Below are 25,353 nucleotides of genomic sequence, written 5' to 3'. Positions count from 1 at the left end.
ACTTAGGCTGATTCCAAATCTTAGCTATTGTAAATTGTGCTGCTATGAACAAGGGATCCATGTATCCTTTCTGATTGGTGTTTCTGGTTTCTTGGGATATATTCCTAGAAGTGGGATCACTGGGTCAAATGGGAGTTCCATTTTTAGTTTTTTGAGGAAACTCCATACTATTCTCCACAGTGGCTGCACCAGTTTGCATTCCCACCAGCAGTGAATGAGGGTTCCTTTTTCTCCGCATCCTCGCCAGCATTGGTCATTTGTAGATTTGTTGATGATAGCCATTCTGACAGGTGTGAGATGGTACCTCATTGTCGTTTTGATTTGCATCTCTCGGATGATTAGTGACTTTGAGCATGTTTTCATATGTCTCTCAGTCTTATGTATGTCCTCTTTCAAAAAGTGTCTATTTAGGTCCGTTGCCCATTTTTTGATTGGGTTGTTTATCTTCCTTTTGTTAAGTTGTATGAGTTCCCTGTAAATGTTGGAGATAAACCTTTATCAGAGATATCATTGGCAAATATGTTCTCCCATGCAGTGGGTTTTCTTGTTGTTTTGTTGATCGTTTCTTTTGCAGTGCAGAAGCTTTTTATTTTGATATAGTCCCATTTGTTTATTTTCCCTTTAGTTTCCATTGCCCTAGGAGCTGTGTCAGTGAAGAAATTCCTTCAGCATATATCTGAGATTTTGCTACCTGTGGATTCCTCTAATATTTTTATGGTTTTCCGTCTTATGTTTAAGTCCTTAAGCCATTTTGAGTTTATTTTTGTGTTTGGTGTAAGTTGGTGGTTTAGTTTCATTTTTTTGCATATGTCTGACCAAATTTCCCAGCTCCATTTATTGAAGAGACTGTTTTGACTTAATTGTATGTTCTTGCCTCCTTTGTCAAATATTAATTGAGCATAGTGGCTTGGGTTGATTTCTGAGTTCTCTATTCTATTCCATTGATCTATATGTCTGTTCTTGTGCCAGTACCAGGCAGTTTTGAGAACAGTGGCTTTGTAATACAGCTTAATATCTGGTATTGAGATCCCTCCTACTTTGTTCTTCTTTCTCAGGATCGCAGCAACTATTCGGGGTTTTTTTTATTCCAGATGAATTTTTGGAGAGTTCTTTCTAGATCTGTGAAATATGCTGTTGGTATTTTAATGGGGAGTGCATTGAATCTATAGATTGCTTTGGGTAGTATGGACATTTTAATGATGTTGATTCTATCAATCCATGAACACGGTATGTTCTTCCATCTGTTTATGTCTTCCTCTATCTCTTTTTTCAATGTCCTGTAGTTTTCTGGGTAGGGGTCTTTTACCTCCTTAGTTAAGTTTATTCCTAGGTATCTTAATTTTTTTGGTGCAATGGTAAATGGTATTGTTTTTTTAATTTCTCTTTCTGTAAGTTCACTATTGGTGTATGAAAAAATGCCATAGATTTCTTGGCATTAATTTTGTATCCTGCTACATTACCAAATTCATTCATTAGGTCTAATAATTTTTTGATGTAGTCTTTAGGGTTTTCTAAGTACAGTATCTTGTCATCTGCGAGTAATGACAATTTTACTTCTTCTTTTCCAATTTGGATGCCTTGTCTTTCTTCTTCTTGTCTGATCGCTTTGGCTAGCACTTCCAGTACTATGTCAAACAGGAGTGGTGAAAGTGGGCATCCCTGTCTTGTTCCTGTTTTTAAGGGAAATGGTTTTAGTTTTTGCCCATTTAGTATGATGTTGGCTGTATGTTTGTCATATAAGGCTTTTATTATGCTGGGGTATGATTCCTCTATTCCCACTTTGCAGAGAGTTTTTATCAAGAAAGGGTGTTGGACTTTGTCAAATGCCTTTTCTGCATCAATCGATATGATTATGTGATTTTTGTCTCTCGACTTGTTTATGTGATGTATCATGTTTATTGATTTGCAGATATTGTACCAGCCATGCATTCCTGGAATAAATCCCACTTGATCATGGTGTATGATCTTTCTAATGTAATGCTGGATCTAGTTTGCTAGAATTTTGTTGAGGATTTTAGCATCTATGTTCATCAGTGATATTGGCCTGTAATTCTCTTTCTTTGTGGTGTTTTTATCTGGTTTTGGGATTAGGGTAATGCTGGCTTCATAGAAAGAACTTGGAAGTGCACCTTCCTCTTGAATTTTTTGGAATAGTCTGAGAAGGATTGGCTTTAGTTCTTCTTTGAATGTTCGGTAAAACTCCCCTGTGAAGCCATCTGGTCCAGGGCTTTTGTTTGCTGGAAGCTTTTTGATTACTGTTTCAATTTCATCAGTAGTTATTGGCCTATTCAGGTTTTTTGATTCTTCCTGATTGAGTTTTGGAAGCTTGTATTTTTCTAGGAATGTGTCCATTTCCTCGAGGTTGTCCAGTTTGTTGGAGTAGAGTTGTTCATAGTATTTTTTGACAATCCTTTGTATATCAGTAGGGCCTGTTGTTACTTCACCTCTTTCATTTCTGATTTTGTTTATTTGGGTCCTTTCTCTTTGTTTCTTGGTGAGCTTGGCTAGAGGTTCATCAATCTTGTTTATCCTTTCAAAGAACCAGCTCTTGGTTTCATTGATCTTTTGTATTGTTTTTTTTGTCTCTATGTCATTTATTTCTGCTCTGATCTTTATTTTTTTCTTCCTTCTGGATACTGTGGGCTTTTCTTGTTGCTTTCTTTCTAACTCTTTGAGTTGTAAGGTTAGATAACTTATTACCATTGTTTCTTGTTTTTTGAGGTCGGCCTGTAGAGCTATGAACTTCCCTCTTAGGACTGCTTTCATTGTGTCCCATAGATTTTGGATTGTTGTGTTTTCATTGTCATTTGTTTCCAGGATGCTTTTTATTTCTTCTTTGATCTCTATGGTAACCCAGTCATTGTTTAATAGTATGCTATTTTGCCTCCAAGTGTTTGATTTTTTTTTTCAATGTTTTAATTATATTTGATTTCTAGTTTTATGCCATTGTGATCTGAGAAGATGCTTGTTATGATTTATATTCTCTTGTATTTGAAAAGACTTTGCCTGTGTCCTAATATATGGTCTACCTTTGAAAATGTCCCATGCGTACTGGAGAAGAATGTATGATCTGTAGCCTTGGGGTGAAATATTCTGAAGATATCAATTAAGTCCATCTGATGCAGTGAGTTATTTAGAATTGCTGTTTCTTTGCTGATTTTTTGTTTAGAGGATTTATCCAGTGGTGTCAGTGGGGTATTAAAGTCCCTTACTATGACTGTATTGCTATCAATCTCTCCCTTGATATCTTCCAGAAGTTGTTTTATGTATTTGGGTGTTCCTGTATTGGGTGCATATATGTTTACTAGAGTTATATCTTCTTGTTGAATTGCTCCCTTTAGTATTATGTAGTGGCCTTCCTTATCTCTTGTTATGGTCTTTACTTTGAGGTCTATTTTGTCAGATATAAGTATCGCAACCCCAGCTTTTTTCTCATTTCCATTTGCCTGAAAGACTTTTTTCCACCCCTTCACTCTCAGTCTGTGTGAATCCTTTGTTCTGAGGTGGGTCTCTTGCAGACAGCAAATATATGGGTCATGTTTTCTTATCCATTCAGCTACCCTGTGTCTTTTGATTGGAGCATTTAATCCATTTACATTTAATGTTATTATTGAAAAGTACTTGTTTGTGGTCATTTTTATTCTTAATGTTTGTGTTTCTTCTTTTTACAGCAGTCCCTTTAGCGTTTCTTGCATTGTTGGCTTGGTGGTAATAAACTCTCTTAGGCCTTTTTTGTCTGTGAAGCTCCTGATTCCACCTTCAATTTTGAATGATAGCCTTGCTGGGTATAGTATTCTTGGATTCATTTCCTTGCTTTGCATCACTTTGTATATTTCATTCCATTCCCTTCTTGCCTGGTTTGTTTCTGTTGAGAAGTCAGCTGATATCCTAATAGGAGATCCCTTGTAGGTAACTTTCTGTCTCTCTCTGGCAGCCTTTAAGATTCTTACTTTGTTGGTGGTGTTTGCCAATTTAATTATGATGTGTCTTGGTGTTGGTCTTTTGGGGTTCATCTTGTTGGGCACTCTATGTGCTTCTTGCACTTGTGTAGTTTTTTTCTTGCTAGTATCAGGGAAGTTTTATGTCATTATTTCTTCAAACAGGTTTTCTATTCCTTGCTTCTCCTCCTCTCCTTCTGGTACCCCTATTAAGCGAATGTTGTTTTGTTTTGCATTGTCCCAAAGGTCCCTTAGGCTCTCCTCTTGCTTTTTAAGTTTTTTTTCCAGTTGCTCCTGTGTTTGTGTGTTTTTTCCTACCTTGTCTTCTAGCTCGCTGATGCGGTCCTCAGTCTCTTCTAGTCTGCTGTTTAAGCCTTCCATTGTGTTCTTTATTGCAGCTATGTCGTTCTTCATTTCCTCTTGGTTCCTTTTCATGTTGGTGACATTCTCATTCAGCTCCTTATAATTCTCATTGAGTTGTGTGTATTTGTCATTCAGCTGTTTGAGCATCCTTATAACCATTACTCTGAATTCTTTCTCTGATAAGTTAGTAGCCTCAATTTCATTTAACTCCCTTTCTGGTGAATCCTCTTTTTCTTTCATTTGTGGATTGCTTTTTTGTCTTCCCATGTTTTGCTGTAATGTTTTAATTGTAGCTCCGATTGCTTTGCTTCCCAGTTTCTTTTGGGTATGGTGCTACTGGTGTGACCTCTCGGGTCTCCTGGGCTTGGTAGTCTAGTGTAGCTCCTTACTTGAACTATTTGGGTTCTCTTGATGTAGGCCTACAAGCTGGAAAGGCGCAACTAATGTGTCTAGAAGTCAGCAGCCGTGGAGGGGGTGTCCCAATTTTTGCTGTCTTGTGCCCTTGGTTGAAATCACGCGTGCCCAGCGGGGACTCACAGTGGCACCCAGGAACTGTCTGTTGGGGTGGTGGGGCTCAGGAAGCTTGTGTTCTGGAAAGGCGTGACTTTGATGTCCAGAGTTCTGTAGTTGTGGGGTGGGCAGACTTAGCTTTTGCTGCTGCCTCCATCGTTGGATACACGCGATCTCAGCGGCAATTCACAGGGGCACCTGTGGTGTGTTTGCCAGCAGGCTGTACTGACACACTCTGAAGGGCCCTGGCACTGAAGCCACTGGATTGCAGTGTCTGTGGGCTGGTATCCCAGAAGAGGGAATTCAGCATTTCTACAGCCCAGCAGTGCACCCCTGTTTATTTAAGTGCGTGTCCATCGGGGCTCACAGTGGGGCCCCAGGGCTGCCTGTGGAGCGGTGGTCTTGGGAGACCTGCACGCTGGAAAAGCATGCAACTGTAGTGTCCAGAGTTCTGCAGCTGTGGGGTAGGGAAACTCAGTTTTTGCTGATGCACCTGTGGTGGATAGGCGTGTGTTCCTGGTGGTGGTACACAGGAGCACCCACAGTGAGTTTGCTAGCACAGGCGCACTGAAGCACTCTGAAGGGCCCTGGCATGCTTAATCAAGGCATCTTTGGGCAGGTATCTAGGTTGGGTGAATTCAGAATTTCACCCAGGGGAGTGCGTCCTTATTTGTCCAAGATTGGACCCAGCGGAGGCTCACTGCGGCTTCCCAAAGTGCCCTGTGGATAGATGGGCTTAGGGGGAATGAGCACCTGTGGCAGTGACTTTGCCAGGTGCTGAGCTCTGAGGCACTCTGAGGGACCCTAGCGCTGAAGGGCCTTGGTGCTTAAGTTGCAGAGCTGGGTGTATGTGGGCAGTTATTCAGGCAGAGGGAATTCAGAATTTGTACTGGGGGGCAGTGTGCCTGTGTCTGTACAAAATCACACCCAGCTGGTACACACAGTGACTCCCAAGAGAAATCTATGGAGTGGTGTGCCTCGGAGACCTGCGTGCTGGGCTGGGGCCACACGAATGCGATGTCTGAGGTCTGCCGCTGGGGAGGAGGAGGCTGCACTTACTGCTGTGGGTGCAGTGCACTTTTGGAGGTGGAGATCCCAGGGTCTGCGAGTCTGTGGGTGTGGCAGCAGGATTTTTGCTGGAGTGGCTGCTGGGTCGCGGGCAGTGTCCCAGGCCTGTCTGGGTGGTGTTGCTGATGAGTTCCTAGAAGAGGCCGCTCTCCCCTTCAAGATGGCGTGGGCTCCGTGTCCAAGTCCCACAGTCCGGGGAGTGCCCGCAGTGGTGGTAGTCTCTCCCTGTCCCAGAGAGCCTGGTCTGCCAGCCTCTGCTGCTCCTGCCAGATTTAACTATCCCTCACTCACTCACATACACAACACACACATCCACACACTCTCTTTTCATCCCCTCACTCACTCACATCCTCTCCCTCACCTCCGTCCTGCCAGCTGCCATCTTCCAAAATTCTATCCACTCAGAAGCAAAGTTTATTGAAAGATAGACAGACTCCCCCTAACAGGAATCACCATTTATTTTGAATGATAGCCTTGCTGAATAGAGTAATCTTGGTTTCAGATCTTTGCTTTTCATTACCTTGAGTACTTCATGACATTCCTTTCTGGCCTGTAGAGTTTCTGATGAGAAATCAGCTGACAGCCTTAAGGGAATTCCTTTGTAGGTAACAAATTGTATTCTCTTGCTGCCTTTAAGAATCTATCTTTTTCTTTAATTTTTGGCATTTTAATTATGATGTGTCTGCGCATGGGCCTGTTTGGTTTCTTCTTTCCTGGGACACTCTGTGCCACCTGGACTTGTATGACTTTTTCCTTCAACAGGGTAGGAAATGTTTCTATCATTATTTCTTCAAACATGTTCTCTATCCCTTGTTCACTTTCTTCCCCTTCTGGCACACCTATTATGCAAATGTTGTTGCTTTTCATGTTGTCCCATAGCTCCCTTAACCTATCCTTCTGTTTTTAAATTGCTTTTTCTTTTTGGTTCCCCGATTGTGTGATTTTTTTCTACTCTATCTTCTAATTCACTGATCTGATACTTGGCTTCCCCTAATCTTCTGTGTATTCCTTCTAATGTGTTCTTTTTTTTTTTTTTAATATATTTTATTGATTTTTTACAGAGAGGAAGGGAGAGAGATAGAGAGCCAGAAACATCGATGAGAGAGAAACATCGATCAGCTGCCTCCTGCACATCTCCTACTGGGGATATGCCCGCAACCCAGGTACATGCCCTTGACTGGAATCGAACCCGGGACCCCTCGGTCCGCAGGCCGACGCTCTATCCACTAAGCCAAACCGGTTTCGGCCTAATGTGTTCTTTATTAGTGCTATGTCATTGTTCATAATGACTATATCTTTTCTCATGCTGTTGCACATCTTTGCCACATTATTCTGAACTCTGTGTCTGATAAATTTTTTATCTCCATTTCATTTAGCTCTTCTTCTGGAGAATTCTCTTGTTCTTTCATTTGTATTTTTGGGTTGTTTTGTTTTGTTTTTTGTCTCCCCATTCTGGCTGCCTGTTTGGGTTTGAGACTATGTATTAGGTAAATCTGCTATGCATTCCAATCTCTAGTGCAGGACAGTGTCAAATGGTGTTTCTGACTAATTAGATCAGGCAAAGCCTCCAAGCCTCTGGGCCTCATCCTCCGGAAATTCTGTTTCTTTTTTATGGGGTGAGGCCACAATATTAGTAACAAAGAAACAGAATTTCCAGAGGATGAGGCCCAGAAATCAGGTTTTTAAAAAGATTCCCAGATGATTCTAATGTGCAGCCAAGGTTGAGAACCACTGCTCTAGAGACTTGTCTTTGCCTGCAGACTGATTAGATTCAGTCTTAAGTAGCCTGAGGCAATCATCCACAGGTGGGGCATGAGGTTTTCCCAACAGGGTGGGGAAATTGCTTCTGTCTGGAGGCTAATTGTTATTCTAAGTCTCTTAATGGGCCTCAGAAACTTCACAGCATGGGGAAGGGGGTTTCCAATAGGGTGGGGCTACTGTCTTATCCCCAGACAAAAACTGCCTGTATAGACAAGGTCTTTCTGAGAAAGATGTCTTCCACAGCATGAGGGAATGACTCAACATAGGAAACCCGAGTGTCTGTCTTCCGAAGTCTAACCCCAGAGCCCCCAACTCTATCTTCTGCTCACACCCCCAGTCCAATCTTCCCTCCCTCTGCTGGAGCCCAAGGTGAGTGGCTGCACATGAAATTTTGTGTGTTGGCCCTTTAAGAGAGTGCCTGCATTATCAGCTGTCTCTCCTTGGCAGACAATGTAACACTGCTGCTTTTCACAACCACATGTTATGTGGGTACCTTTCTTAGTTCTGGTGCTCTTTGCTGGGGGCTGGACAGCTTGGGGTATAGGCCCCCCTGGTTGAGATATCTCTCAGGAACTTCAGCTGCTGTCTGTCGAAGCTCAGCCAGCCCTTTCATTTCTCCGGCCTTCCTACCAGTCTCTGTGCAGTCTCCACTTTCTGTACTTGGTTATCAGGGTTCTCTTCAGTTAGTCTTCAGTTTATTATTCACAATCTTTTTTTTTGTATTTTAGTTGTAATTCCAGTTTGATCCTGCAAGTCTGTGTGTCACATCCACTTACTCTACCACCATTTCTTCTTTTCACTCAGTCTCTTCAAGCACAATTCACACTTCTTACCCTTTTGTCTTCCAGGAAAACTACATTAAGATTGCTCAAAATTGAAATAACACTGAAGTACAGGGATATTGCCCATCAAATTTACAAGGACCAAGATCAACAATCCAGAGAGGGTGCCTGTTAAGGAAACATGTTTTCATATACTATGAGATACAAGCTTTGTATATTACATTGATACAAAAGTTCTGGATAGAAATGTGGTCACATGCATCAAAAGCTTTAAACATGATACAGTGGGGCCTTGACTTATGAGTTTAATTCATTCCGTGACGGAGCTCATAACTCAAATTACTCTTATGTCAAATCTTAAAGTGAACGAGTGAGACACGTGATGCTGGGCTGATGTTATGGCATTCACTGTGGCATTTGCTGCGCCAACTAGTGGTGGGGTATCTGAAGCTGGCTTGTAACCTGAATTTTAGCTCGCAACTCAAAGCAAAAAATTGGCTGAGAGACGGCTTGTATCTCGAAAAACTCGTTAGTCGGGACACTTGTAAGTCAAGGCCTCACTGTATACTATTTGACCCAGAAATTCCACTTCTAGGATTTTATCTTTAAAAAATCACCAAAAAATGTACACAATGATGAATTACAAAGATATTTAATTTCTATTGTTTGTAAACAAAGCGAATGTACAATAGCAGATTGGCTGAATGAATAGCAGGAACTTCCTATGTGACAGGGGAAATGCCTCTTCCTTAGCCTCTAGTTTTCTGGCTTTTCCTCAATTTTCCTGGCTTCTTTCCCCATTCCCTTCTCTTCCCAGAGGTACGATTGGTCAGTTACAGGCATTGAGTGGAGGTGATCAAAGTCCCTCTGCTTGGAGAAGTTGCCCTTTCTTTTTTTTCTTTTTTTAAAAAATATTTTTATTGATTTCAGAGAGGACGGGAGAGGAAGAGAGATAGAAACATCAATGATGAGAGGGAATCATTGATTGGCTGCCTCCTGCAGGTTGGACCAAGCCCACAACCCAGGCATGTGCCCTTGACCGGAATCAAACCTGGAACCCTTCGGTCTGCAGGCTGACGCTCTATCCACCGAGCCAAACCGGCTAGGGCAAGAAGTTGCCCTTTCTTCATCCTTCTTCACAGGTCCAAAGGGAGTTCAAGGACCTGGTGAGATGTCTGCTTTAAGCTTTTCCTGAAGTAGTTTCTTCCAAGGTCTGAACAGAAGGACAGAGTCAGAAAGCCAAATTTATTTCTCATGTTGAGCCACATCTTCCAATTTGGCCTTAATTAGAAATAAGGCTGATATTTTAGTTCTCCACCTGCTATCTTATTTCTCTATTGATTTGTGTGGAAAAGATGGGTGCTACTTATTGATCTTTCTCAAAGACCCTGAAAAACATTCAGTAGAAAATTATGTTGCTACTAAAACTAGTATAGAAACTTATAATTGAAATGGTTATATTTTTCAAGTGAAAAAGCAGGTTACAAAACAATTTGTAATGCACAGCTTAGAAAACTGAGACATACCAATATATTGTGGTATTTTCTTCTTATTCGGTATTTTCTGAATTTTTCTACATGAATTTTTTTGGGTTTTTAAATGTATAAATGTAGGCAATGAATTACTCCGCTCAAACATCATCTGCTCTGAAGCTCTCCCTGTGCTCCTCCTGACTCCCTGGCATCACCATGCCTCCTCTGAGCCCTAACTTACCCTATGTAGGGACAGTTCTGTAACATTACTGTGTATAATAATCATTTATCTAGATGTCTCTTTTCTAATAGATTGAGAGCTACTTGGGGTAGTGTCCTTATTTTATCCATCTGTTACCACAGCAACCATCAGGTCACTTGGCTCATAATTAATGCCCAATTCATGCTTATCCAATGTATTGTTGAGCAAAAGGATGAAGGACACTTTAATAAGGTTCCCAATACCTAAAAGGGTGATGGCAGGGGAAAAGGCAAGCAGCTGTCTCTTCTTTAGAAATGGAAAAAAGGAGGTGGGCTGGAAGTTGGGAAGTGTGATAAACTCTTTTCAGTAGTAAGAGATGTTATCCTCCTGTGAGGGAAGGCTGACCCTTCCCTCTGCATATGGTGAAAAGAGGAAGCCTATCATCCATGGGAGGTAGTTGGGGTATGCCTCTGCCTTAAGGCAGGGATGGCACCGGGTGAATTCAGGGAGGCCCCTCATCCTTTGATCAAATTTAGACAAGTGAGCCTTTACTGCCATCACATCACAGGGAACAGCCCTACCTAACAGCCTGGTGTTCCTCCTATATGCAACAGGGGCAAGTGTGCTCCGGAGAATAAAGATTTATGGGTAGCCTCCACACATCTCTGTATCCTCTGAATCTTGCAACATGACTTCATCACTGCCAGGCTGTAGCGAACTGAATGTCGTTGTCTCAACGCCAAAACAAAGCAGCTGCAGGGGGAAAGTTGTCCATTCTCGTAGACTTTGGCTTCTGGCCACACCTAGCACCTTGCACTGGGCCTACTTTGTGCAAAGCCACCCCGTCATAAGCCCTCTCCCATGGTAGTGAGCATCTGTTTTCCTCTGCCCAGGATCCCTTCTGCTAACAGTCACAGATGATGCCTTTTTCTCTGTGTAATCGTGCTTTTTGGAGCTCAGATCATGTACTTCCTGTTGGCGGCCTGACTCCTCCACCTTGGTGGACCTGTGACCCAGTCCTCACCTAATCCTCATGTGTGTCACCTACCTGTGAGAGCACAGAACCCCTCCAGCTACAGTGCTTGGCTCAGCAGTGAGCATGTGACCGAGGCCGGTCCAATCAGAATTGACTTGCCAATGCTATCATGAATTAGATATTGTCTCTTCATTGGGGTTGAAACTGAAGGGATTGAAGTCTATAGTTGCTGATGGCCAGCTTTGCCTCAGTATGGGTATGGTGTGTGTGTGTGTGTGTGTGTGTGTGTGTGTGTGTGTGTGTAGGGGTGTGTGTGTGTGAGGGGAACCTGCAAGGGAGCAAAAACAACAGCACATAGATAACTCTTTCTGGAAAGAATAGCATTTGGAAGTAGGTAATTGTTTTTTATTGGCTTTTTGGTCTTGGACAAATTTAAATTCTGTTAGCTTATTCTTGGTTAATAATGGTAATTATCATTAATTGCTCCAGTGAGGATCAGATAACCTAATGTACATGAAACACAATATAAAAATGTAAAAAGTTATTCTCATTTAATGTTTTTTTTAAATTGATTTCAGAGAGAGGAAGGGAGAGGGAGACAGAAACATCATTGATGAGAGAGAATTATCAATCTACTGCCTCCTGCATGCCCCCTACTAGGGATGGGGCCCAAAATCTGGACATGTGCTCTGACCAGGATTCCAACCATGACCTCCTGGTTCATGGGTCCACGATCAACTACCAACACACACCAGTTGGGCTATTTTCATTTAAACGTGAACTGTTTAGAAAAAAATGAAAGGGAGGAGAAAAAAGTGTAAGGAGTTGAGACCACCAGATCAGTCCCACCCCCCTCTCCTCCTGCCCCCCTCAGAACCCAGCATAGGGCCTAAATAATAACAAGACACACAGAGTTAATTAATCTTCATTAAATGAGTAAATACAGGACAAAAGGATTCATTATAATAGGACAATGTTTTCACTGAAAATCATTTTGTGCAAATCTGATGTGATTGTTTATGGTTCCTGTGGGCGCCATGGAAATGTGCTGTTCAGATCTTAAAGATAGTCTGCAGTGGGCATGATAGACTGATAGCCCTAGTTGCTAACCGTTTGGGTCCACCATTATCTGTCATTTTTATTCTAGCTATTCCTATGGGTGTGAAGTGGTATGTCATTGTGGTTTTAATTTGCATTTTTTGGACAGTTGATGATGAGCATTTTTTCATATGATTATTAGTTATTGGCATATCTTCTTTGGAGAAATGTCTATTAATACCCTTTGCCCATTTTTAATTGGCCTATTTGTCATTTTACTATTGAGTTTCAAAAGTTATTTATGTACCTGGATACAAGTCCCTGTCAGAGTTAGGATTTGCAAATATTTTCTCTCATTCTGTGGGTTGTCTCTTCACTTCCTTGATGATATATTTTGCAACAAAACTGAAATGTTTAAAATTTTGATGCAGTCCAATTTTTTCCCCTTGTACTTTGTGTCATATCTAAGTAACCTTTCTCTAACCCAAGATCATAACATATTTACAGTGATGTATATAGTTTTAGCTCTTACATTCTGCACTGTAATCCATTTTGAGTACATTTTTATGTATATGGTATGAGGCAGAGGTCCAATTTCATTCTTTGGTATGGGTATCCATCTGTTCCTGAACCATTTTTTTTAAGAAGGCTATTCTTTCCCCCCATTGAACTGTAGCTTTGTGGTGAGTTTTGAAATTGGGAAGAGTGAGTCCTCCAACTTTTTTTTTTTTTTCAAGACAGTTTTGGTTATTCAGAGTCACATTTCCACATGAATGCTGGATAATTTCTGTGGGATGCAGGACCCCTCTTATGGGTAATTTTGACTCAGGGACTCCCCATTAGCTTGCCTGAAATTTTCTCAGAGCTGTGCTGAGTTGAGACTCTTCTTGATGGATATTCCTTCCCCACTCCACTCCTTTCACAGGTGTCAGACGTGCATCAGTATCTAAAGGCTCTCTTTGCCTACTTCTGCTACCTCTGTTTATTCTTCACAGGCATTTCCCTCAGTAAATCTCCTGCAAATCTAATCCTGTCTTAAAATCTGCTTTTCAAAGGGTTTCCTAAGCTTGAAATTTTTAAATCCAGTTCCAAGTCCTTTTGATATACTTGGAAATATATTAATCAACTAAGGAGGGGAAATTTTAACTTCTAGAAAACACCCCTTCTTATAAAGAGATGAGGCCCAGGATCCTCTTCATTAGGAGTAAGCAGGCACAGCTTTGAATGTCTTGACCATAGTTCTTCTCTAGTCAGAACTGAAATGGCCAATGTTTCAAGTGAAAATGAAGTACAGTAAGTCTTTCGGGGTTGCTATTCACTTGATCACCCATAATCATGTGACCTGACAATTTTTTCCTTGCAGTTTAACCCAGTTTGATTTTAGATTTATCTCATTTGCAGCCAAAATCATCCTAACCACTGTTGACATTCCTTGAGTGGCTGTGAGATACTGTAGCAGTGTCCCTGTAAGAAATTCACCATTTTACTCCAACTAGTTCAAGTTTGCATTTTATAATTTGCAATCAAGAGAGTGAATAAAATGTTCATGTTACCAAAAATTATGTAAGAAGATAAATTAACAATTATTTTGCATAGCAAGAGAAAATCAACCTTCATTTTAACTTTCTCTACATGACAATATTTAATCTATCTCTGAAGAGGTAAAACTAAATAAGAAAGGGTTTTGTAGACATTAAAAGAAATAGGAAGGAAGAATCATGACCATTATTATGTACTAGATACTTTTAGGAAGCGACAATTTCATAACCAAAGGGAAATGTTTATTCAATCAAGAAAGGAGATAGAAATAATTTCAGTTCCCATAAAAAATTATCTTTTGAAGCCTGGCACCCACCTGAGTAAGGAAAGAAAGTAAACATAGCTACCGGGTCAGGAAGAAACTGTTATGGCAAAAGATCACTTAGCAAGAACGTGCAGTCATCAGTGAAGCTCTGATGAAGAGCAGCTAGCTGGGCACCATATATCAGGCCCTCTGTTATTCACTGAATAAAGATGAAAGGATACACTTCCTAGCTTCATTTGTTCACAATGTAGTGGGGAGATAAAGATTTATTTTTTTAAACAGATTTATTGAGATATAATTCACATACCACAAAAGTCACCTATTTAAAAGTGTGTAATTCCATGATTTCTGGTATATTCTGTTAACTTTTTCTTTTAAGATGCTCACCCAAGGATGTTTTATTGATTTTTTTTTTTTTTTTTTTTTTTTTTTTTTTTTTTTTTTTGAGAAAGAGGAAAGGAGGAAGAAAAACATCCATGAGAAAGAAGCATCGATGGGTTGCCTTCCGTACATGCCCTGACCAGGACTCAAACCAGCAACCTTTTTGTGTCCAACAAACCAAGCCATTAAAAAAATTGTGGTAAAATATTTATAATTTCTTATATTGAGCAAAAACTAGGCAGCCTCTACACTTTTAGGACATTGAAATTTTACCTGCTGGGAACCATAGATAAGTCTGATCCCTCTTGCCACATGGAAGCTTTTATTTTATTTTTTATTTTTTATTTTTTTTAAATTGTCGAAAAGATTAGTTTATTCAGGAATAACAGAGGACATGCAAATTGTAGCAAGCTATAAGTAAGTCATTTGAGGGTTTGGGGTAGACTGTATTTATGGACAGGGAATGTACAGTTTGGAAAAATAAATTCCCTGAGCTGAGAAAACCAGTCAGCCAGTCATACAAACAGCTCAATTTAACTATTTTGCAAGACAAACATGACTTGGGTAATTTCTTGTTCATGATCTGGGAACCATAAAACTTCCCAGGTTGATATGAGTGAGGCAACCCTGGATTAATTTCCTATCATTTAAGAAAATTCTAATATTTTCAGTTTTCTGTAAATTAGGGATTTATAGGAAATCAGTTTTTCTATCCTTAAATTTTGTTTTTCTGAGTTCACATGGGTGAGATTTTCCATTTTGTATCCTTTGGTTCCATTTAGATTGAAATTCTTTCACAGGAGGAAATATAATATTTGCTCTGCCTTCTGACTCAACAATGGAATCTTTAGGCCTCTCATTCTCTGCTCTGTAGTTCAGTCTAGGTATTTTCTTCTGACCTATTTACAGTTCACTGGTTCATTCTTCTTTGTACCTAATCAGCTGTTAAACCAATTGAATTCCTTTTTTTTATGGTTTAATCTTTTATTATTATTATTATTATTATTTCTTTTTTTATTGCTTAAAGTATTACAAAGAGTATTACATATGTCTCCTTTTTTTTCCCCGCCCTTGACAATCTCCCAGCCTCCCCTACCCCCCCCCCCCCCCCCCCGGTGTCTTATGTCCATTGGTTATGCTTATATGCATGCATACAAGTCCTTCCATTGATCTCTTACCCTGCCCCCTCCCACCCCTCAAGCCTCCCCGGCTTCCCACTGTAGTTTGACAGTCTGTTCAAGGCAGCTCTGCCTCTGTATCTATTTTTGTTCAAAAGTTTATTATGGTCTTTATGTTCTTGCCTCCTTTGTCAAATATTAATTGAGCATATTGGTTAGGGCCGATTTCTGGGCTCTCTATTCTATTCCATTGATCTATATATCTGTTCTTGTGCCAGTACCAGGCAGTTTTGAGAACAGTGGCTTTGTAATACAGCTTGATATCTGGTATTGAGATCCCACCTACTTTGTTCGTTCTCAGGATCACTGCAGCTATTCGGGTTCTTTTTTTATTCCAGATGAATTTTAGGAGAGTTCGTTCTAGGTCTGTGAAATATGCCATTGGTATTTTAATGAGAAGTGCGTTGAATTTATAGATTGCTTTGGGTAGTGTGGACATTTTAATGATGTTGATTCCACCAATCCAAGAACATGGTATGTTTGCTGGGGTCCAACCCCAGCGGGTCCAGGGGTCCCCAAAGGTGTGGACGGAGTCGGCGAAGAAGGAATGACATGAAGGCAGTGTTCAGTTCATCAGCAGAGTTGGGTTCTCTAGCCAGGATCTCCAGCCAGGTTCTTTAGCCAGGTTCTATCCAGGTTCTTTTGCCATGTTCTGTCTAGGTTCTCCAGTGAAGTTCTGTAGCCAGGTTCTGTCCAGGATCTTTTGCCATGTTCTCTGGCTAGGTTCTGGTTAGGATCTGATGAGGTTCTGATGAGGATCTGATGAGGATCTGATGATTATTGTCTTGTTACATCCGTATTTATACCAGCCGATTTTAATCCTGTCAATTTCTATTACAAAGGTTAGGGCGTTTCTTATCTCCATTCCAGGGAGTAAAGATTATGTAGCTTAACTACCCGCCTGGCACTTAATTAAGGGGTTGTATCCCCTCCCTAACCTCAGGGAAAGATTCCCACCTGGGGAAACAACCTGTCTTGGAGAGGTGACCTTGGTTCAAACACATAGCACCAAGAAGGTGAGCAAACATATTAAGAATAGTATGCCATATATGCCAGGTCCCTTGAAACAGCAAGGATGGACCGGCTCCCGGCAGGAGAGTTCGTTCTAGGTCTGTGAAATATGCCATTGGTATTTTAATGAGAAGTGCGTTGAATTTATAGATTGCTTTGGGTAGTGTGGACATTTTAATGATGTTGATTCCACCAATCCAAGAACATGGTATGTTCTTCCATCTCTTTATGTCTTCCTCTATCTCTTTTTTCAACGTCCTATAGTTTTCTGAGTAGAGGTCTTTTACCTCTTTAGTTAAGTTTATTCCTAGGTATCTTAATTTTTTTGGTGCGATGGTAAATGGGATTGTTCTTTTAGTCTCTCTTTCTGCAAGTTCACTATTGGTGTATAGAAATGCCATAGATTTCTTGGCATTAATTTTGTATCCTGATACATTGCCAAATTCCTTTTAGTAAGTCTAACAGTTTTTTGATGGAGTCTTTAGGGTTTTTTATGTATAATATCATGTCATCTGCAAATAAGGACAGTTTTACTTCTTCTTTTCCAATTTGGATGCCTTTTATTTCTTCTTCTTGTCTAATTGCAATGGCTAATACTTCCAGTACTATGTCGAACAGGAGTGGTGAGAATGGGCATCCCTGTCTTGTTCCTGTTCTTAGGGGAAATGGTGTTAGTTTTTGTCCATGGAGTATGATGTTGGCTGTGGGTTTGTCATATATGGCTTTTATTATGTTGAGGTATGATCCTTCTATTCCCACCTTGCTGAGAGTTTTTATCAAAAATGGGTGTTGAATTTTGTCAAACGCTTTTTCTGCATCAATTGATATGACCATGTGGTTTTTTTTCTTTCAATTTGTTTATGTGGTGTATCACATTTACTGATTTGCGGATATTGTACCATCCTTGCATCCCTGGGATAAATCCTACTTGGTCATGGTGTATGATCTTTCTGATGTACTGCTGGATCCGATTTGCTAAGATTTTGTTGAGAATTTTGGCATCTATGTTCATGAGGGATATTGGCCTGTAATTCTCTTTCATTGTGTTGTCTTTACCTGGTTTTGGTATTAGGGTGATGCTGGCTTCATAGAATGAGCTTGGAAGTGTTCTTTCCTCTTGAATTTTTTGTAGTAGTCTGAGGAGGATAGGTTTGAATGTTTGGCAAAACTCCCCTGTGAAGCTCTCTGGTCCTGGGCTTTTGTTTGCTGGAAGCTTTTTGATGACTGCTTCAATTTCTTCCATAGTTATTTGCCTATTGAGATTTTTAGATTCTTCTTTTGAAATGTTGTATTTTTCTAGGAATATGTCCATTTCCTCCAGGTTGTCTAGTTTGTTGGAGTAGAGCTGTCCATAGTATTTTTAAACAATCATTTGAATTTCTGTGGGGTCTGTTGTTATTTCGCCTCTATCATTTGGTTTATTTGGGTCCTCTCTCTTTGATTCTTGGTGAGCCTGGCTAGAGGTTTGTCAATCTTGTTTATCCTTTCAAAGAACCAGCTCTTGGTTTCATTGATTTTATGTATTGTTTTTTTGGTCTCTATGTCATTTATTTCTGCTCTAATCTTTATTATCTCCTTCCTTCTGCTCACTCTGGGGTTTTCTTGTTGCTCTCTTTCTAATTCTTTGAGTTGTAGAGTTAGATGATTTACTACCATTTTTTCTTGTTTTTTGAGATAGGCCTGTAGAGCTATAAACTTCCCTCTCAGGACTGCTTTCATGTGTCCCATAGGTTTTGGATTGTTGTGTTTTCATTGTCATTAGTTTCCAGGATGTTTTTAATTTCTTCTTTGATGTCATTGGTAACCCAATCAATATTTAATAACATGCTATTCAGCTTCCAAGTGTTTGAGTATTTTGGGCTATTTTTATTGTAGTTTATTTCTAATATTATGCCATTGTGGCCTGAGAAGATGCTTGGTATGATTTCAATCTTCTTGAATTTGGGGAGACTTTGATTGTGACCCAATATGTGGTCTATTTTTGAATCTGTCCCATGAGCACTTGAGTGGAATGTATATTCTGTGGCTTTGGGGTGAAGTGTTCTGAAGATGTCTATTAAGTCCATCTGATCTAGTGAGTCATTTAGGATTGCTATTTCTTTGCTGATTGTTTGTCTAGAGGATTTATCCAGTGATGTCAGTGGTTTATTAAAGTCCCCTACTATGATTGTATTGTTGTCGATCTCTCCTTTGATATCTTCCAGGAGTTTTTTTTTATGTATTTGGGTGCTCCTGCATTGGGTGCATATATGTTTACCAGGGTTATATCTTCTTGTTGTATTGATCCCTTTAGTAGTATGAAGTGGCCTTCCTTATCTCTTGTTATGGCCTTCACTTTGAGGTCTATTTTGTCTGATATAAGTATTGCTACCCCAGCTTTCTTTTCCTTTCCATTTGCCTGAAAGATATTTTTCCATCCCTTCACTTTCAGTCTGTTTGAGTCCCTTCTAATGAAGTGGGTCTCTTGTAGACAGCAAATGTGTGGGTCATGGTTTTTTATCCATTCAGCCACTCGATGTCTTTTGGTGGGAGCATTTAGTCCGTTTACATTTAAAGTTATTATTGAAAGGTACTTGTTTGTAGCTATTTCTTTTTTTGTGTGGCTGTTTTCTTTCTGAGCTTTTTATTTCTTCTTTTTACACCAGTCCCTTTTGCATTTCTTACATTGCTGGCTTGGTGGTGATAAACTCCCTTAGCCTTTTTTTGTCTGTGAAGCTTCTTATTTCCCCTTCAATTTTGAATGATAGCCTTGCTGGATAGAGTATTCTTGGATTCAGTCCTTTGCTTTGCATCACTTTGTAAATTTCTGTCCATTCTTTTCGGGCCTAATGTGTTTCTGTTGAGAAATCATTTGATAATCTGATGCGGGATCCTTTGTAGGTAACTCTCTGTTTCTCTCTTGAAGCCTTTAAGATTCTCTCTTTGTCTTTTACATTTGCCATCGTTATTATGACGTGTCTTGGTGTGGGTCTTATGGGGTTCATCTTGCTTGGGACTCTGTAGTTGTGTAACTTTTTTCTTCCCCATATCTGGGAAGTTTTCTGTCATTATTTCTTCAAATAGATTTTCTAATCCTTGCTGCTCTTCTTGTCCTTCTTGCAGCCCTATTATGCGTATGTTACTTTGTTTCATGTTGTCCCAAAGCTCCCTTAGGCTCTCCTCCTGCTTTTTAATTTTTTTCTCCAGTTGCTGTTCAGATTGAGCTTGTTTCTCTGCCTTATCTTCTAACTCACTAATTCGGTCCTCTGCTTCTTTTAGTCTGCTGTTGAAACTTTCCATGGTGTTTTTGATTGTAGCTATATCACTTTTCATTTCTTCCTGACTCTTGCATAGGTTGTTGATTTTTCTCATCCATCCGGTGAATGAATTGTATAACCATTATTCTGAATTCTTTTTCTGTCATGTTGCATGCTTCAACTTCATTAATTTCCTTTCTTGGCGACTCCTCATTGTCTTTCCTCTGGGTGTTGTGTCGTCTCTTCATTCTGATTATCTCCTGATGATTCAAACGTCGAGTTGCGTGGGCCTGGGCCGTGTGCAGTGGGAGCCTCCCACCACCCTAGCGTCACTGAAGAGCTCTGACACTAAGATGTGTGGTTGTTGTGAGTTTGTTTGAACCAGGCTCGCTCAGAGTCAGTGTTGCCAGCGCTCAATGTGGCCTCGTGAGCACCCTTAGAATCAGGGACCCTGCCTGCACCGTTCTGAAACAGAGACCCACCTGGAGCATGTTGAAAATCAGTGCCCCCTAGCATGCGCCAGGAGTCAGAGTTCCCCAGGAATCCAGTATCAGAGTCTCTGTTGCTTCGCGTGACCTCGCCTTGAGAATCAGGGTCCCTGTGTGCCCTTGCACCAGGAATTGGTGTCACTGGCTCTTAGTATGAACGCACAGGGAATCAGGATCTCAGGCGCAGGTGATAAGAAACACAGTCAAGTCACTGGTGCTTGGTGCTGCCTCCTGCCCAGAGGATCGGGGTACCTGGGCTTGTGCTCCGTGGGACAAATTCCCGGTGTTCGCACAATTGCTCCCAGCCCAGGGCTCCGAAGCCTGCAGTGCGCGTAGGATCAGTTCCCCGTGTTCGCGCGATTGTTCCCAGCCCAGGACTCCTGAACCCGGCTCTAAGTGGAATCAGTTCCAAGGTGCTCGCGCACTTTCAGGCTAAAGTTCCTGTGGCAGTGCTGAGGCCCAGGCAAGGGGTGGGTCTATCAGTTACTATGGCGCTGCCCGCGAGCCTGCAGGAAGGGGGAATGGGCTCTGTTACTCACGGGTCTGCCGCGGGGATTTCTGAACTTTTGGTGTCTGCAGGTCTGATGCTGTGGTCACAGGTCTCTGTCCCCAGTGGCTGCAGGGTCCTGGTATGCGTCTTGATCAGACTGGGTGGTGCTGAGGCCAGGATCCTAGTCTCAAGCAGCTCTGTTTCCCAAGATGGTGTGGTTGCTGTGCCCATGCCGGCTGCCCAGGAGTGTCCGCGCAGGGAGCGGGGCTCCGCCGCCTAAGACTGCCCGGTTTAGCAGCCCCTTAGAAGACCTGCAGAATCTAACTGTCCCTAGCTCATACACACACACACCACACACGTCCACACACTCCTCTATCACTTCCTTGCGCTCTCACACTCTCTCCCTCCCTACCTTCCTGCTGGTCGCCATTTTTCCACATGGAAGCTTTTAAAATATCCACAGAAGGCCACCACATCTTATTTTATCCAAGCTCTGTCTAGTTCTTTTAATTATGCTTCATTTTCTATGCTAATAGACCTTCTGTTTTTTACTCTTTTCTTTGAATAAGATCTGCTTTGTTAAAGTCTGTTTTAGTCAGGGTTTGCTGGAGAAACAGAACTAATAGGGTGTATTTGTGTGTGAGTTCGCGCACACACGAGAGAGAGAGAGAGAGAGAGAGAGAGAGAGAGAGAGAGAGAGATTTTGATTGATTTTAAGGAATTGGCTCACATGATTATGGAGGCTGGCAAATACAAAATCTATACGGTGAGCAGCAGGCTGGAGAGATAAGAGAGCTGATGTTGCTGCAGAATTCCCTCTTGCTTGGGGAGGCCAGTCTTTTGGTCCAGGGGTCCTCAAACTTTTTAAACAGGGGGCCAGTTCACTGTCCCTCAGACCGTTGGAGGGCCGGACTATAGTTTAAAAAACAACTATGAGCAAATTCCTATGCACACTGCACATATCTTATTTTGAAGTAAAAAAACAAAACGGGAACAAATACAATATTTGTATTTGCATGTGGCCCACGGGTCATAGTTTGAGGATCCCCTGTATCTGGTCTATTCAGGGCCTCAAGTGATTGGATGAAGGTTGCCCACATTATGGAGGACAATCTGCTTCTCTCCAAGTTACCAAGTTAAATGCTGATTTCATCCAAAAACACTCTTACAGAAACACCTAGCATAGTGTTTGACCACATAGTTGGGCACTGTGGGCCACCCATGCTGACATGTAAAATTAACCATCATAATATCTATCTTGACAATATGGTGCATAGACATGAGCACAGCATACTGGGCACTTAACTACAAGGCTCTGTGATTGGTGAGGAGTGTGAATTGTGTCACTTTTCACTTTTTACACACCTCTGAGCCAGCCCTCTGCTGCTATCACATGTGGACTGGTCCAGGTTCTTTGCACCTCAGAAGCAGATGACCATGAGATCAGATGTGCATCATATGCCATTTTTTCTTCCCATTATTCTGGTTAGGTTTCTTGAAAGAATAATTTATACTCATTTCTTCCATTTCCTCATGTGTTATTCCTTAACTTTTTCTGTCTGGCTTCTGTCTCCACTCACTATTCCTAGTTCCCAAATTCAGTGGGAGCCATTGCCCAGCATTCCCCACCCTCTGAAGCACTGGACACTATCACTGTCCCCCCCATTGGAAACCCTTCCTCCCTTGGCTAATAAGATCCACTTCCCCTTCTGTTCAGTTTAATAGCTTGTAATGACTGTATGTCAGGCACTGCTTGGTGCTGGGGACACATTTGTTCTCTTGACTGTCTCTTCAGGTTACTTTTGTGGCATAGAAGAAAGAGCAGAGTAATATGTGGATTGCATAAGAACTCCATAAAATATGCATTAGCTATTAATTAAATACTGAGTTTCTATAAAGTGCAAGACCTAATGAAAGGGATCCACCTCAAAACAAGTAAGATGTGGCCTTTCACCTTAGGGAATTAAAGGGTGATAAACATGTTCACAAATAAGTACATTATAAAGTAGAAAGTCAAGAGCTTTTAAAAAGATCTAATTATATGCTATAAGTCAAAATCAAAGGAAGGAAACCTACTTTTGGTCTTAGGAAATAACATTTGAGTTGCAACCTGAAGTGAGCACGGGATTTGAGCATGTAGAACAGAAGAAGGCCATTCCAGGCAGAAGTAGCTTCAGGAAAAAGGCAGACCTGTGGGAGGTGAGGTGGAAGGTGCACAGGCTGATTGTGGATGGATGTTAGTTTCATGCCAGTTTGGCATTTTTTCAATTGTTTAACAGGGACTTAGTGCAAATCTTTTGGCAGTGATATAACATAGTAAACAATGTGCTTTAGAAGGGTCCTCTGATAGCCACTAAAAGGCCTGGAATGAGCAGTGAGGGTGCCTGATCAGGTGGCAGGAAATGGGGCTGAGTCAGAGGGCTGCCTGGAGAGAGAAGATTAGGGAATTGGAAGTCTGGGCAGAGAGAGAATTGCAGGGGATGGATGGATGTGGGAGAGGAAGAGTCAGGAAAGCTCCTGGTTTGGAAATTTGGTGACCGAGTTGGTGCTGCTTTTATAGAAATAGGGTATTTAAAGCTACATGTATTTGGGTAATGTGGATTCAAGGAAGAGGTAAGACTTTTTCATGTAAAAAGCCTGGATATCTAAAAACTATTGCTTGTATTCTGTTTGTGAATGAGATACACTTCTGCAAGTTTAGAAGGTCAAGTGTGTTGAAAGCCACCTTCCCGACCCCTTCTCTTGGTTTCTGCTGGCATGAAATATTGTGTGTGTGTGTGTGTGTGTGTGTGTGTGTGTGTGTCTGTGTCGATGTTCTGAGTCAAGAGGCAGTTGTGTCTGGTGGCAACAGCCTGTTTTTGGCTTCCTGATCTCTAGATCTTGTTCATAGGTATATATTCTTGACACACTGCTCCAGGAGTAGTTAAGAGACAGTAGTGCCCAAGTATTTTCTTCTGAGGGTTTTTCCAACAAGTTTGAAAGCACCTAATGTTTGTGTCCCTCCACAATTCACATATAGAAGCCCTAATCCCAATGTGATGAATTTGGAGGTGGGGCCTTTGGGAGGTAACTAAGTTATGAGGGCTTAGCACTCTGACAAGAAGAGGCAAGAAAGCTACCTTGCCTTCTGCCATGTGAGCACAGAGGAGGAGATAGCCACATGCAGCTGGGAGGAGGGCTCTCACCAGAACCTGACCATGCTGGCACCTCATCTTGGACTTCCAGCCTCCAGAAGGGCGAGAAAGAAATTTCTTCTGTTTAAGCCACCCTGTGGTATTTGGTTATGGCAGCCCGAGTCAAGACACAATTAGTATTACCCTCAATTAACCCTTTCCTGCTGAACTGGGTTCTGCTTCTTTCCCTGAGCCCTGGAGGCCAGTGTAAATCCTCAATTGATGGGGGAAGGCACAAGTGAAACCCATGCCAGAGCCAGAAACGCTGACCCAAAGGATAAACGGAAAACGTGTCATGAAGGGTAAAGGTGAGGGTCTGCTAACAATGGTCAAATGCAGTAGAAAAAGTAGGGAAAATGAGGTTGAAGACAAAGCAGATGTGAAGTTTGAAAGTCACCTTGGAGGACACTATCTCACTGAGTGGCAGAAACCAGGCTGCAGAGAAGACTCTGGACCCCGAAGGCAAAGGGGCTCTCTCACGAAGTCCCTGTTGGGAGGGGTGAGAGGACAGTTCATGGAGCGGGTGGGGGAGAACAGATGTGGTTTCTGCTTAGGGTGGGAGGTTACAGCAGCACACATTAAAGCTACTTAATTATAACTATTTGTAATCCAAATAGCCTAGAAATTTATAAAATATGAACATCACTTAAAGTCCCCTTTACAATAGCATCTTTTAATTTGAAGAAGAAATGAATATGAGATAATGTCTAGTTTTGAGTCTCCGTGTTTTTTTGGTCAATGATCACTTTTTTATTTCAGAACCCTTTGTTAGCTCATCTCACAGGCATGGACTTTCTTACTTCAAAATGGATGTAGGCAAATCTATCCAACTGACCTGCTGAGCCTTCGTTTCATTTATTTTCCTAGTTCTCACCTGTCACGTTCCTCAGGAGCTGAGGATTCACTTCCTCTTAGCACCCTGTCTGGCTTGCAACATTGCACTAAAATTTCCTTGACTCCCTAGAACCTACTGACTAAGCTGCTAGCAGCTTGAGGGCAGGATCAGATTTTATTCTTCATATTTGTGGCAACCAGTATGGTGCTCAACAAAAGAGCAGTAAATGAGTCAGTCACTGAACAAATACCAATTTACTGAGAATCTACCCACTGAAATGGGGTGAACAAGACAAACACAAATGCCACCAATATTGCATTTTGTGTCATTCACGCTCCTCTGTGTTCCTTCTAAGTGGTTCCCAGGATCTCAGCTACTGTATGTCCCTGAGTGACAGCAGGGTGTTAATGTTGCTCTCATATAACGAGTCCAATTAATGTTGTGATGAATAAATTCCCCCTGAAAGGGCGAGGGCTATGCCCTCCATCTTGCCCCGGATCCTCCATTTTTGGGCAGCAGCCATCAGCCATGTGCTCAGCAAGGAGCTTCTTCCCGGAAGCCCAAGCCTCTGCTAGCCACACCTAGGATTTCTTTAAACTAACCAATGATAATCAAGGGAAGTGCGCACCATAGATATGACCACATCC

At 41.5% G+C, this 25,353-nt stretch overlaps 1 protein-coding gene across 1 annotated transcript in view; it reads right to left on the bottom strand.

Moving 5' to 3' along the window:
• Positions 1 to 8,990: 8,990 nt before the first annotated feature.
• Positions 8,991 to 25,353, bottom strand: part of MIPEP (mitochondrial intermediate peptidase) — a 262,517-nt gene continuing 246,154 nt past the window's right edge. Inside the window, exon 19 of the mRNA XM_070409161.1 lies at positions 8,991 to 9,635. Coding sequence (XP_070265262.1) covers positions 9,559 to 9,635 — 77 coding nt within the window. The 3' untranslated portion in view covers positions 8,991 to 9,558. The remainder of the gene's footprint in view (positions 9,636 to 25,353) is intronic.

Source organism: Myotis yumanensis, unplaced genomic scaffold, assembly GCF_028538775.1.
Source record: "Myotis yumanensis isolate MYYU_CA2020_CCGP unplaced genomic scaffold, mMyoYum1.0.hap1 SCAF_3, whole genome shotgun sequence".
NCBI classification, from domain to species: Eukaryota; Metazoa; Chordata; class Mammalia; order Chiroptera; family Vespertilionidae; genus Myotis; species Myotis yumanensis.
The sequence above is the reverse complement of the archived record's forward strand: the minus strand, read 5'-3'. Positions and strand labels throughout refer to the sequence as shown.